General features: G+C 35.7%; 1 protein-coding gene across 1 annotated transcript; it reads right to left on the minus strand.

The window, feature by feature from the left end:
• Positions 1-8,169: 8,169 nt before the first annotated feature.
• On the minus strand, positions 8,170-8,661 carry LOC107030086. Its single transcript, XM_015231487.1, has one exon. The coding sequence runs from the start codon at positions 8,659-8,661 to the stop codon at positions 8,170-8,172; it is 492 nt and encodes a 163-aa protein (XP_015086973.1).
• Between the last annotated feature and the right edge of the window lie 5,542 nt (positions 8,662-14,203).

Consider the following 14,203-nt stretch of genomic DNA (forward strand, 5'->3'; position numbering starts at 1 on the left):
AAGTTAACATAAACATTTACATGCTCATTACATTATCCATACTACCTAGATAATAGCTAGAATTCGAAACTAGGCACAGACTTCACATAGGGTGATAATCAGCAACAGATATTCATAGTATAATTGCGTTCAAGGCCATAATAACAACATATATATTGGCAATAAGGTAAACACCTCCACCATAAGTGGACCATATCACACAATGTCATACAAGGCTTCATCAACTATAAATACTATAAGGAAGGTGGAAGAAGTAGGGATCTTACCAATTTCTCAATCATGGATCATCAATGACCTATACCCATATTTCATCAACAATTCATATCTAGGGGTGTAGCTAAATGTATACTAACATAATCGAAATAAAATATTAACAATAACAAGATTATGATCATATTAAGTCCACTACATCATCAATTTATAGAATGTGAAGGGAAGTTGAACTCTCACCAATTCTTCCTTACATGGATCATCAATTATCCATAGTCAAAATTCATCAACAATACACATATAAGGCAGTAGTTAAAGGGACCCTGACTTAAACGAATTCCTACTACAATATCCAAGGAATCGAGATCACAGTGATCATGTAGAAGAACACGGGCTAGTGTTTCAAACCATCAAACCTTTATCCATATGGATTACTCTTCAAAAATTCACCATAAATAGACAATGTAAACATAAAAGATAAGAAATTCAACATGCTAGAATCATAATTCAACCAATAAAAAGTCACGATCACAATGCCCATAAATAGGCTAAAACGAGAGTTGAAGGGGACATGGGTTGATCATGCAAATAGATTGAAATACATGTTACAATCATTATATTAAAATCAATTTATCATGATTAAGCCTTTGAAAACGTTTTGAGAAATAACCCATGGCTAGATTAAAGAAGAAGAGATTTGATCATGAAACTTCTTTGAAAGGAACTCTATAGATGGAAGATTAAATAGAGATGAAGGATCACCATACCTTAAAGTAGAAGAAAACCTCTAAAACATGGTGAATAACCCATGGAAATCACATCTACAAGCTGTTTTTGAGCTGCACATTCAATGGATGTTATAGAGAGAGTTTGGTTTGGGAGGGAAGTCTAATTTGTGTGAAATGAATTGGGAATGGAGTTGTCACATTTTTGATAACTTAAATACACCAAAAATTAACCAAATGAACCATTTAGAGTCAGATTAGCGCGTGGGTTGAATTTCCCATTCACCCCATAATGGGACAGCGTGCATGCAGTTTAATGAAGTCTGCATCGACGGCCAGCCATCAACGACCCTTAGGACCATCGACGGGCCGTTGGTGGCCTCCGTTATTTGAGTATGAGTCTGTCCATTGTCTGGGCCTTCCCCATACTAAGTCCCAATCGACGCTTCACCATCGACGGGGAGTTTGTGGACTGACGGATCATATCTTGGCTCCACCGATTGAAACTACCAAGGTAGTGTCTAGACATCCTTTGGGTCCTCCTTGAGGGCTTCTTGTGGGGCCCTTGGGTGAGTCGTACCTACACATTTCCAACGTAAATGTATACCTTAACAATTAAAGGACCTTACACATCAGTTTCACCCAAAACAATAATACACAACAGGTTTAAACATGCTAGGCACACTCAAGACACACACACGCGTGTCTCAAGGGCTAACTTTCGAACGACTTGGATGTTCTTGGAAGATTAACCTCTAAACTTCATCAAACTCAACATACTTCCTATAAACATAATTATCACCCATATATGAACTTAATAAGTAAATGAAACTCATATAAGAACGTGAAAACACATAAGGCCCCTTTGGTTAATAGACATCGAACGTCTTGGTCTTCCGCTGACGTTTGACTTCAAAATTACTTCAGAACAATCATTCATGCTTTAAAACACTTGATTAAAATTTTAGTAATACTATAGGAACAATTGAGGATCTTCACTCCCCAAATCATTTTGGGGGTCTTAGAGTGTGAGATTATGTTTAAGATGTAATGATATAAGGTTGGTTATGAATTGACGATGTGGCTTATTATGACATGATGATGATAATGTGTTTATATCACAAATAAGGGTTGTATTTAAAGTACATTTTCATGCAATTCCTATGAGATAATGACTATGAATATACAAGGGGTTAGACTCTTATGGCCTAAACTAAGTTATGATTGTTAAAAGATATCTTAAAGATATTTTGAAAAGGGTGACCTAAGGGGTTTGACTTTGTCTAGGTATGGGTATGGGAATCTACCTATACATTCAACTAGTTGGCCTTGAGGAAGTCTTAAGAGGTTGTTCTTATGTTTTATAAAGTAAATGATATGCATATGTTGATTGTACATGTTGATTATCCTATAGTATGTTAGTTTCATGAATGAACATGCTATTTGTCTATATTTCTATGTATGATGATGATTACTTTTAATGCTACTTTATGTTGGTGTAGACATTGATAATGGTCCTATATTGGGTTTACTTTGTTGAGTAAGGTTATGGGGCTTTACATGGTCATTGCACTTTTGTTGTCTGTTTATGAGTAAGGGTCTTGTATATGTGGTAATGTTATGAACATCTTATACATGAATTGTTGTTATATCATGATGTTGGAGTTCTATTGATTATGTACTCAAATATACTATTAAACATGTTGATTTGGTTATACTTGATGATTTTTGTGTTGTGTTGTATATGGCTTAGTCTTAAGGAATATTTGATTATTGGCTCATAAGGTTTCTTGGTTGTGCGTAATGCTTTTCAATGTACTTGGCATGGTTTTGAACAAATGTCACTTTTTGCATGATTTCAATTCTTTTGTGTGCATATTTTCACACATAGTATAAGTGTGTACTGACCCTATTTTTATGTTTTCTACAATTATGTAGGTTCCGACTGTTGTGATTTAAAGGCCATTTGAAGATAACTAGGACTCTCATTCTCTAAGTTTGGTACGTCCTCACCTTCCGAGGACAATGCCACTATCTAGCAATTGATATTGTTCTAGTGTAAATACATTTAGTTATTTCCCTTTCATTTGAAGACGATTGTTGTATAACACTATATGTGGCTTTTGTTGTAACGAAGTATGGCCTACGCTTAATGTTGTGTTCGACTTAGATGGTTTAAATGTTAAGCATTTCCTATTAGAATACGTATATATACTATGTATGTGAAATAAATGTAGAAGCCTATGTAGTGCTTCCTATGCGAGGAGTCCATGTAAACTCTATATGCATATATTATGTGTAAACGAGAGGTCTATGTAAACTTCAATGCAGAAGAAGATGAAAAATTTTAAATATTCTACAATTTAACCTATGAAATGTCATGACGAATGCGAAGAGGCTAGTCTTAGTCCTCTTTGAGGACGACTACAGCACTTACTTCTAGGGGTGCTCCAAAGATGTGAGAAACTTTGTATGAGAGCATTAGGTTTAATATCTTTAGTATCAATGTCTCACTAAACAACGTCTATGTAGATTCTTATGCATAATTGTAAAGTGTCCAACACTTATGATGAGAGACTATATGATGCTTAGGAAATCTTCATCTTTCTTGTAAACCTATGTCGTGCCTCTAGATTTTTCTTTATGTGTTATTTTCACCTACGCTTTTATTGTGTTTATAGATATGAATACTGGAAGCGGAGCTTCACGAAGTGCCGAGGAAAGGATTGCTAACATATGGCCTCATGACAACCAAACTCCTCCACAAGGCAATCAAGTACCTCTACTTGAGCAAGTTTGCATGGGAGATCAAGTTCCGGTTATTCGTCTAGCAAAGACCGACGGAGAGATAAGGGCATGTTTTCACAATTTGGCCCAAGCCATGCTTCACAAGCTAATGTTGTCACTTCTCAAGTCCAAGGCATGACGGCCCAAATGTATCAGGAAGTTGGACCCCTAAGCATGCTAGCATTATCGCATCTCGTTTGAGAGATTTTACTAGTATGAATCCTCCTATGTTCTACGGGTCAAGGGAGGATGAAGCCCCTCAAGATTTCGTTGATGAATTCCATAATATCCTGTTTGCTATGGGTGTGTGTAAATGACAATTTTGACGCCTATAAATTCAAAGATGTGGCGCAAACTTTGTGTCACACCTCAAGAGAACACCCTAGAAGATATGGCACTCTCGAAGTGCGACACGGAGTTCTTGACCTCTTGGAGGTCTTGTACAAGCCTTTGACATCATTCATTACAGACATGTATGAAAAGTAGTGCGAAATTGAAACATTTCATATGAAATATCTTAAAACATCTTTCTTATTAAAAATCGTAGGAAAATCCCAAGTCTCAACATATGCCAAAAATAGACTCAAGAATACTTGGGACACGACCATACAATACGAATATAGAAATACATAGTTTATGACAATACTTTGAATAAAAATAAATCTAAATACGATTATGCCCTCGATTCAAGTGAGGACATACTTCAACTTTGCTTGAACAATAACTAGATTCAAAGCTTTGCTTCAAGACACTTCTCACCTTCCACCTACGCCTTAAAATATAACAAAATGTATGGAATTAGTACAAACACGTGTACTAAGTACGGCTTAATGTATAAAATCATGAGAAACACACATTTATGAGAAATATGCTCTTTTAGATTAAGAACATCACATTAAAAGTACAAGAACAATATTTAAGCACCAAACATCACAAATAGCATAAAGCATACTTCAAACATATAGACATGAGATCCTCCTAAGGTGATTCTAAGGCTCACTTGAGTAACATATGAAGTGATGGCTGATACAATCCCTTGACACACACCTAAGATATCCTTTAAATTATCTAAGATAAGATCATTCTCACGACAAACAATAGTATACATATAATATGATAATCTCTTTCCAAAGGTTATCAAAAGACATACTAAAGTAATGCAACAAGAAACCGCCCATACACCCTCTCCAAGCTTACGTAAATAATAATTAAGACTACCTAAGTTTAGATCATGTGTACTAATTCAATTTCCTTTCCCTATTTAGAGTCATTCTTAAGACTTTCTTAGGTAAGACATGAAGGGGCCATTCTTATGCCCCTTTCATAACTTAACTAAGCAACCCATAACTACTCTAGGTAAGTAATTAGTCATTAACATACTTCCCAACTTGAGTCATTATCTTTATTAGTTAATTTAAGAGACATTCAAATAATGTGCTTCGAGAAGACCTAGGGACTCACTCACTAACATCTTCAAAGCCTAATCGTTCAATATCTTGATAGTGTCCCATACCACTACATAAACTTCATAGTTCCTATATCATAAGAATAGGAAAAAACCGACATTCACCATGGTAGCTAAGCATGGAATCCGGAGTAAACCTTACTACGATAAAGGGCGTTAACTTGCCAATGGTAGAACTACGACACAACCCATGTAGGCACATTATTAGTGAATATGAAGGGTTTATTTGTTCTCCATTGTCATGATTCAAATAGAGAAACTCCCCTAACTATACTTACTTAGTGCTAGCCTTTGTTCTCATAGAGTATTTCAATAAAAAACTATATAAAGAGGTTCCATATCTAGTTCAGAACCCAATCACATTACACCTTACCAAAGAGGTCCCGTAGGGTTGCCTTAAAATAGTTCAGAGGATAGCTCAATGAGTTTCCTAAGGATGATTTCATGCCGTTCCATCCTATCAACCCTAAGTACACCATTCACACAAGAAGAATACCATTACGACTTTCAACTTCAAGGATATCATAACCTTCAAACTATGTTGAAGGTTCTATGTAAAGACCTTCTTACCAATGTTAAAGGTCACATGTCAATCACACATACAAGACTAATAATCATTAGCATACTAAATCAATAACTCATATTCACATTGTACATATAACAGAAGTCTACCAAAACAACACACATACTTCACATACAGCATATTATTCTAAAGCACATAGGTACATCTATAGGTCACCCTATTCACTACTACATTATCATAAATACAACCATCATAAGATTCACATAACCAAGTGAGATGAATCATACATAAACCCTATGACTATACACATAAGGATATAGTCATCATCTAACATGATCACTTAATCTTAGTAGAAGAAACACATACTTTCACATTACTCACAAATAGATAGATATGTTCACACTTTACATAAATCACTACACGAATCATAAGAATATATCAAGTAATGATTACTAGGCCATTATCATCATAATTCACAAAGTAACGCCAATGAGGCTACATAATTCACAAGTAAAGAACAAAGCACCTCCACCATAAGTGGACCATACCAAGCATCATCATCATTTAAGAACTAGACCATATAATATAGTGAAATTTAGGTCAACTTACCATTGGTCTAACCTCACAACATTAATACATAGTAAATTCATCCAATAAAATATACCATGGCCCTTACCAATAGCCATGATCATCAATTAAACCCATTAATTACAATACATAAATTAGGGCAGAAAACAAACAATCCTAGCATGATTCTATCATAATTAAATAGCCCTAATCAAACTACATAAGAATTCAATAGCATTAAGATATAATCAATTCACCTATAAAGTAGTAAATTTAGGTTTACATTAATTACATGGGTTCATAGTGTTTTAAGTTTAAAATCATCCATTTAACAACAACTCAATTAATATACAATGATTCGAAACATTTAATACAAGAATCCTTGGATATATTACAAGATTGGACAAGTTCATCTTTTGAAAGACTTTAGAAATCACTTTGAAGATTGACTCCTTGAATAAAAGAATTTCAAGGACGAAGGTCATACCTTAATGGTGATGAAATTCCCACAATATTTATGGAGAAAAACTTTGAATATCTGTCTTCTTCCTTGGATCATCAAAGCTTCAACAATGGAGGTTTTGGAGAGATGAATAGAGATATTTTATTTTGAGTTGAGGGTTTAACTTTGATTGATGAGTTTAGGGGGATTAAAAATACTCAATAACCGTCAATAATTTATCCCTAAATTACCCAAAATACCCCTGCACTCATTAGACATTTTAGCGAACTCAAATTTGACTTAAAAATGACGCGACCAACTCGTGAAGTTTACTACACGTTGCGGAGGCATTTTCAAATCTTGTTTCAAGAATATTTCGTGCCAGAATGGTTGGTGACAGACCCGTGTTGCAGGACAAGATTTTTCCCTATTCCATTTTGACTGCGCGTTGCATAGTAGCTTCCAGATGTTGTCTGCTTGAAAGCTTCGATGACCCATGTTTGTGTCCTCCTCGGGGACCCTTAGGTGGTCCCCGGGGCGTTGTTCTCGGACATTTCGACCCTATGCATTTCATTGTGTAGGAACCATCAAACTCAATTTCACCTTCAAACCATCCCCTAAAACTCCACTACAAAACACTACGACACACTAGTTTAACTTCGACTAGTTTACAGAAGTCTTCAACGTTTGACCTCCAAAACTTCCAAACATTATATACTGCCTATAAATTCTATTATTAACAATTTTAGGACTTTAAAACATCATTACGCACATGTTAGGCTCTAGATCAACATAGCTCATTTTTAGAGGCGTTACAATCTCCCCTACGTGGACAACATTCGTCCTCTAATGACATTTGCTTCTTTTAAACTACATTAAAGAGATAATAAACGCAAGACTACAATAAAATAACCATACCACACCATACACAATACTCATCTTTAAGAGGAACTCAAATTTAACATACATAAGAGACTCAAAAACGCAACAAGAGGATCTACGACTCATTATGCAATATGACTCACATTCTTCATTTCAAGTAGGAGGAACTCCTTCCCCATTCATTATCATGTTGATACACATAAATTCTAAACATATTACAACAATTTCAACAAAAGAACAATTTAATCATTTTTTTCAAAAATCTTATAGGAAGCTACAACTCATTACAGTGAACATGCTTCAAAATTTAAAAAAAGCAACTCTTATGTAATTGATGATGAAAGCATGATAATGTAAGAGATATAACCTTATAAACTAAATTCACAACATATAGATAACTTCATAAAATGAACAATTGAAGAAATCAATGAAATTCAATTCCGACAAGACTTCTTGATACCATGCAACATGCAACATGCTACTATGATTTTCTAACTCTCACGCTTGAGTTGAATAGAAGAGATGAGACAAAAATAAAAAAAATCCACTACTCACCATACTCCCCCACTTAGAAGGAACTCATAACTACTAAACAAAGAAGATATAACTTATCAACATCATAATCATCATCCAGGTTTTCTCCCTTAGCCCGGTGTGCATAGAAACGAGCCTTACCTTTTGAGGCACCACCTTCCGGAATACTGGGAGGATCTTTCTTAGATTTTTTTCCTCTAGCTGCAATAGTTGGACAATCCCTCATCTTATGTAAATCCTTACCACGAGCAAAGCAATTTCCGCTACCAATTAGACATTTCCCATAGTGCTTCTTCGCACAAGTAACACAAGTAGGCTTACCACCTTGAGAACCACTACCCTTCTCAAGATAGACCTTAAGATCTCTAGGTTCATCTTGAATTTCAACCCTCTTCTTGAACCTAGGATGGTATTTTTCACTTGGTCTACTCCTCTTCACGTTTCTAGAAATCCTACTAAGTTTAGGGTCATCTATGGAGTGAGAATACACCATGAGTCTCGACAAGTTCATGTCACCATGGAGCATGGTCGTACAACACTCTTAATTAACAAGGTCGGCAACACCGGTGATAAACCTACTCATGTCATCCCTAGGGTTATACACCAACAATGGATCATACCTAGACAATATAGTGAACTTCAAGGAATTCTCATCATATTAACGTTCTTGAGATTAATAACCTCCTAGACCATCACCCCCCTCCTCTCACGGGGAAAGTACTTTCCTAAGAAAGCCTCATTAAACTCTTCCCACTCTATAGGACCCGACTCAACCGGCCTATTATCTTTTCATTGATTATTCCACACTTGATCAACCTCCCTCAATTGGTACAAAGCTAACTCCACTTTCTCCCTAGAAGTCACCCCCATGACACTCAACACCTTATACACACCATGTAGAAACTGTTTGGGATCCTCTCCCACCTTAGGCCAAGAAAGTTAGGAGGATTCATCCTCACAAAGTCTCTCGATCTAGAGGCCATAATGCTCTCCACAACATTCAGTCTAGGTTTGATAAACTTATTAACATGGGAAGTCATGGCTTGGGCTAAACCAAGTAAAGCCTCTCTAATCTCCCCATTAGCCATTTCCAGCGGAACCACCAGAACCTCATTACCTTAGTCTCCAATAGGGACTTTAACACCTTGTGGATGAATTTGAGCACCTTGAGCATCTTGAGCACCTTGAAGAACTTCCTCAACTTGCTCGACTTGAGAAGGATCTTTCTAATCCACCCTTCATTCTTCCAAACTTCTAGTGGCCATCCTTCTAGTATTCATATTCGTACAATCAAAAGATAAGAGATTAAGAACAGACACTTACAACCCCAACTCTATAGGCACGACACAAGATTTATGAAGAAAGTTAAACTCTATCGCTTGTTAGCCTCTTGCTCATAGATGTGTTCTGATTCACACCATGATCAAGACTCTACCACACGTGGCTCTATGAGATTTTTTAATTCCTCACACAATTTTCACAACCTTTATTATGCTACCATGTTTGTCATACCCCAAAACCACACCCTAGAAGTTATCGCACTCTTAGAGCACGACATGGCATACTTGATATCTCCAAGATCTTGTACAAGACCTTTGACATAATTCATTTCATACATGTACGAAAAGTAGTGCGGAATTAAAACTTTTCACACGAGATATCGTAAAACATGTTTCATATTAATAATCAAAGGAAAATACTAAGTCTTATCATATGCCAATCTTAGACTCAAGAATACTTGGGACAAAGCCCATACGATACGAATATAGAAATACATAGTCTATTGCAATACATTGAATAGAAAGAAATGTAAAGACGATTATGACCTAGAGTCAAGTGAAGACATACTTCAACATTGCTTGAACGGTAATTAGATTCCAAGCTTTTCGTAGAGACACTTCTAACCTTCCACCTACACCTTTAGATATAACAAAATTGAAGTAATTAGTACAGACACCTGTATTAAGTATGACTTAATGCATAAAATCATGACAAACAGACATTAATGAGGAATATGCTCTTTTTGATTAATAAATCACATTAAAAGTATAAGAACCACATTTAAGCACCAAACATCACAAATAGCATAAAGCATACATCAAACATATAGATAAGATCCTCCTATGGAAGGTGCTTGTTCGGCTCTCTTTAGTGAGTTATGAAGCGACGGCCCATACAATCCCTTCACACACACATAAGAAATACTTTAGACTACCTAATATAAGATCATTCTCACTACACACAATAGAATACATATAATATGACATTCTCTTCCCAAAGGTTATAAAAAGACTTACTTTAGTAATGCCAAAAGACACTGTCCATACGTCCTCTCAAAATTTACATAGATAATCCTTAAGACAACCTAAGTTTAGATCATGTCTACTTATTCAATTAACTTTCCCTATCTATAGTCATTCTTAAGACTTCCCTAGTTATGACATGAAGTGACCATTCCTATACCCCTTTCATACCTTAACTAAGGAAGCCATAAATACTCTAGGTAACTACTTAGTCATTAACCTACTTCCCAACTTGAGTCATTATCTTTCTTAGTTCATTTAACAAACATTATCACATAAGGACTTTCAAATAATGGTCTTGGAGAAGAACTAGGGACCCACTCACAAACATCTTCAAAGACTAATCGTGCAATGTGTAGTTAGTGTCCCATACAACTACCTAAACTTCATAGAACTTCTCCAATACTAGAGGGTATCCCATATGATGAGACTAGGCAATAACCGACATAGACCATGGTAGCTAAGCATGGAATCCGCAGTCAACCCTACTCTGATAAAAGGTGTTCTACTTACCAATGTTAGAACTAGGAAATAACACATGTAGGCACATGGTTAGAGAATATGAAGGGTTTATTTGTTCTACATTCTCATGATTTAAATAGAGCAACTCACCTAACCATAGTCACTCTGTGCTAGGCTTTGTTCTCATAGAGTCATTCAATAAATGAGTACATGAAGAGGTTCCATATGTAATTTATAACCCTATAACATTATACTTTACAACTAGGGACCTCTTTACAATGGTTAAGAGGTGTCACGACCCGAATGTACCCCCAGAAGAAGGGAGCACCCATATGTCAAAACATTGCATAATTGACCCTTGGGGGGTATTGTACTAGCCTACTAGCTATCATTCAATGCATAAGACATGAGAAGTAGTGCGAAATTAAATCTTTTCACGAAAATTATAATAAAACGGAAATATCTTTTATAAAAGCTAAAGAGTGCTATCATCTTTAAAAGCCAATTTAAAGACACAACATAATTAACTTAGGGACACGACTCTTTACATCAAATGAAAATACTTAATACGTCTTAATGATAGAACCTAAGAAATAGAACTACGCCCTCGAATATATGAGGACATACTTAGTCTTGAGAGAGTCGATTCCCAAGCTTTTCCTTCCAAACTTCTTCTTGCCTCATACTTAGTCTTGAGAGAGTTGATTACCAAGCATTTCCTTCTAAACATCCTCTTCCCTCCAACTTATACATATAGAGTATAGAAAAGTATGGGATTAGTACAAAATAATGTACTAAGTGTGGCATGTGCTAAAACTTGCAAAAGGGACATTTTAGTAAAATAAGATTTCATGCCAAATAAGTAAAACCTTCATGAATATAGATGTAAAAAAGCATAAGAATCATCATTTAGCATATAAGAAAGGACTTCCATAATTTTAGCTCCAAAACATAATTTTTTTTACAGTAAACCGTACAACTTTAAAGTGAACACAGTGAAACATTACGGTGAAACCAACACTTACAGTGAACCCATTCAAAGCATAACATAGTGAACCCATTTCCTTTCCCTAACAAAGTTATCCTAAGTTTAACTAAGGTAATACATGAGTTATCCGCCTATACACCCCTTTCAATACACACCTAAGTGACCCTTACGAGTACCAACCATAGGCTCACCTCGTACGGGAAACATGTCCACACTCTAGACATTAGAAGAACATTCATACATTAAGAACACATGTAAGTGCCCTACTCCAATGGGACTTGTAAGTTACACTAAGTGTAATGTGAGAGTACCATCCCATACTAATCCCACTTAGTGCTCCTTGAGGATTCCTTTGGATCAAGCACACTATATTAGTCATTCATAACATCATTACATAAAACATAAATTTAACATGCTTCCTTAACATTATACATTAAGTCATCTAACTTCATTTACAATTCATGATATCTCATTCATACACTTCATATAAAACACACCAAGACTCCCTTTCAAAAAGTCTACTTAGTGCAGTGGATAGATAGCGTCCCATACCACCACTTACCCTAAGTAGTACGTTCTTTTAGGAGACATAGTTCATTTATCTTTTGCGGGGGAATATCTTTAACTGACATAGACCAGGAGCGCTAGATGGAATCCTGATACTAACTTTATCGGATTAGGGTTCCCCATTTTCCTAGTGTAGGGTCATTCTCTTAGCTTTTACATTGCCTTTTTAATAGCTACACCTATATGGGTTCATAGTTAAGGGATAAGGAGATTTCCACAAAGTAACTCACTCTCTACTCACGAGGGCTAATCATCTCAATATATATATTGGGTACAAGATCTCTACTCACCATGTGCACCCACTTATTATTCAAATCCTCTCGGTGCTAAGCATAACTCCCCCACAGAGTCTTAAACATTCATTACTTTAGGACATGGGATATCTAATTAGCACCACATCTCAACTAACGAAGGTTATTTATCCCATAGGCCACATTGGAAAACCACATGTCAACTCACAATGGGTATCTGTCCTCCAACCTATCTTAGAAAGCACTTGGGAATAGTGAGGTTTCTACTAATTACTTCATCTCAACTCACAATGAGTGTTCACCCCAAAACTCCCTTTATTTATATTTTGCGAACTTCATTCATTTATTCACTCAAGTGTGAGTGTGTGTACATGTGAGAACACCTTTTGCATAGTCAATATTTAAATAACATTGACTTCTAGACATTTTTACACCTTTATTCATCATAATACATAGTTTACATGCTTCACATAAGCATATAGTTCATTTAGTCATAATCTCTAGCATACATCACATAACAAGCTCACCAAGCACATTAACAAGAAAAACATCATTATCATCTTATTTCACATAATATGACTTCATGGACTTATTCACAATATACATGTAAATTTAGATTCATATACTTCATGTAAACAGCACCACCAACGGTCGACCATACCACTCAAGAGCATTTCATAATAAGATCTAAACATTGTTAAAAAACATACCATTCGTCAAAGCTCCTACACCTATTCATAATTTATCAAAATATTAATCATAAAATAGCCGTTACAGCAGTACCTAAACTACATTTTAACCCTCAAGAAACCATAACGCTTACATTTATTAATCATGCTGATTAAACCCATTTTATAAGCAAAAAGTTGAGAAAAAGCATAAACATGTTTTCATTGGAGTTTTGACATTCAATAATCATGTAATACTAAGAAAAACTAATTTTAATCATTAAAACATTTACATAAAAAGACCCATACTTAGGGTCAAGTAATAAAGAAGTTTGAAGTTAAACCCCCTTTTGAGATCTCTTTGAAGTGGCTCCTTAAATGAAAGGGAGTTCAAGGATGAATACCATACCTTAAGGAGAAGAAATAAACTAATTTTTTATGATGTAACGTTCCCAACAAGCCCTCCTAGATCTTCCTTGAGTCTTAGCTCCAATGGTGACTTGAGAGAGTTTTTCTTTAGAGAGAGAGTTATATTATTTTAAATAAGGGGGTGTTTTCTAGGTCTAAGACTTAAAACATATTAAGTGTACTTTAAAAACCCTAAAAATATCATCCTAGGTAAATAAAAGACTTGGGGTGAAATTAGTAAACACCCCAATCCAAGGTAGATTTTGTGACTACATTTGCAGGCACTAACCTATGCACTTCACAAATGGACCGTCCCCCAATCGACGCCACTTAGATTGGGTTCATTTATTGGGACTGAGGCTCTATCATGTGAGGGCTTTGCTATCCTTGTCGGGAAGACGCCCAAGGTCGGCGGGCCGTC

Source organism: Solanum pennellii, chromosome 9, assembly GCF_001406875.1.
Source record: "Solanum pennellii chromosome 9, SPENNV200".
In the NCBI taxonomy this organism is placed as follows: domain Eukaryota; kingdom Viridiplantae; phylum Streptophyta; class Magnoliopsida; order Solanales; family Solanaceae; genus Solanum; species Solanum pennellii.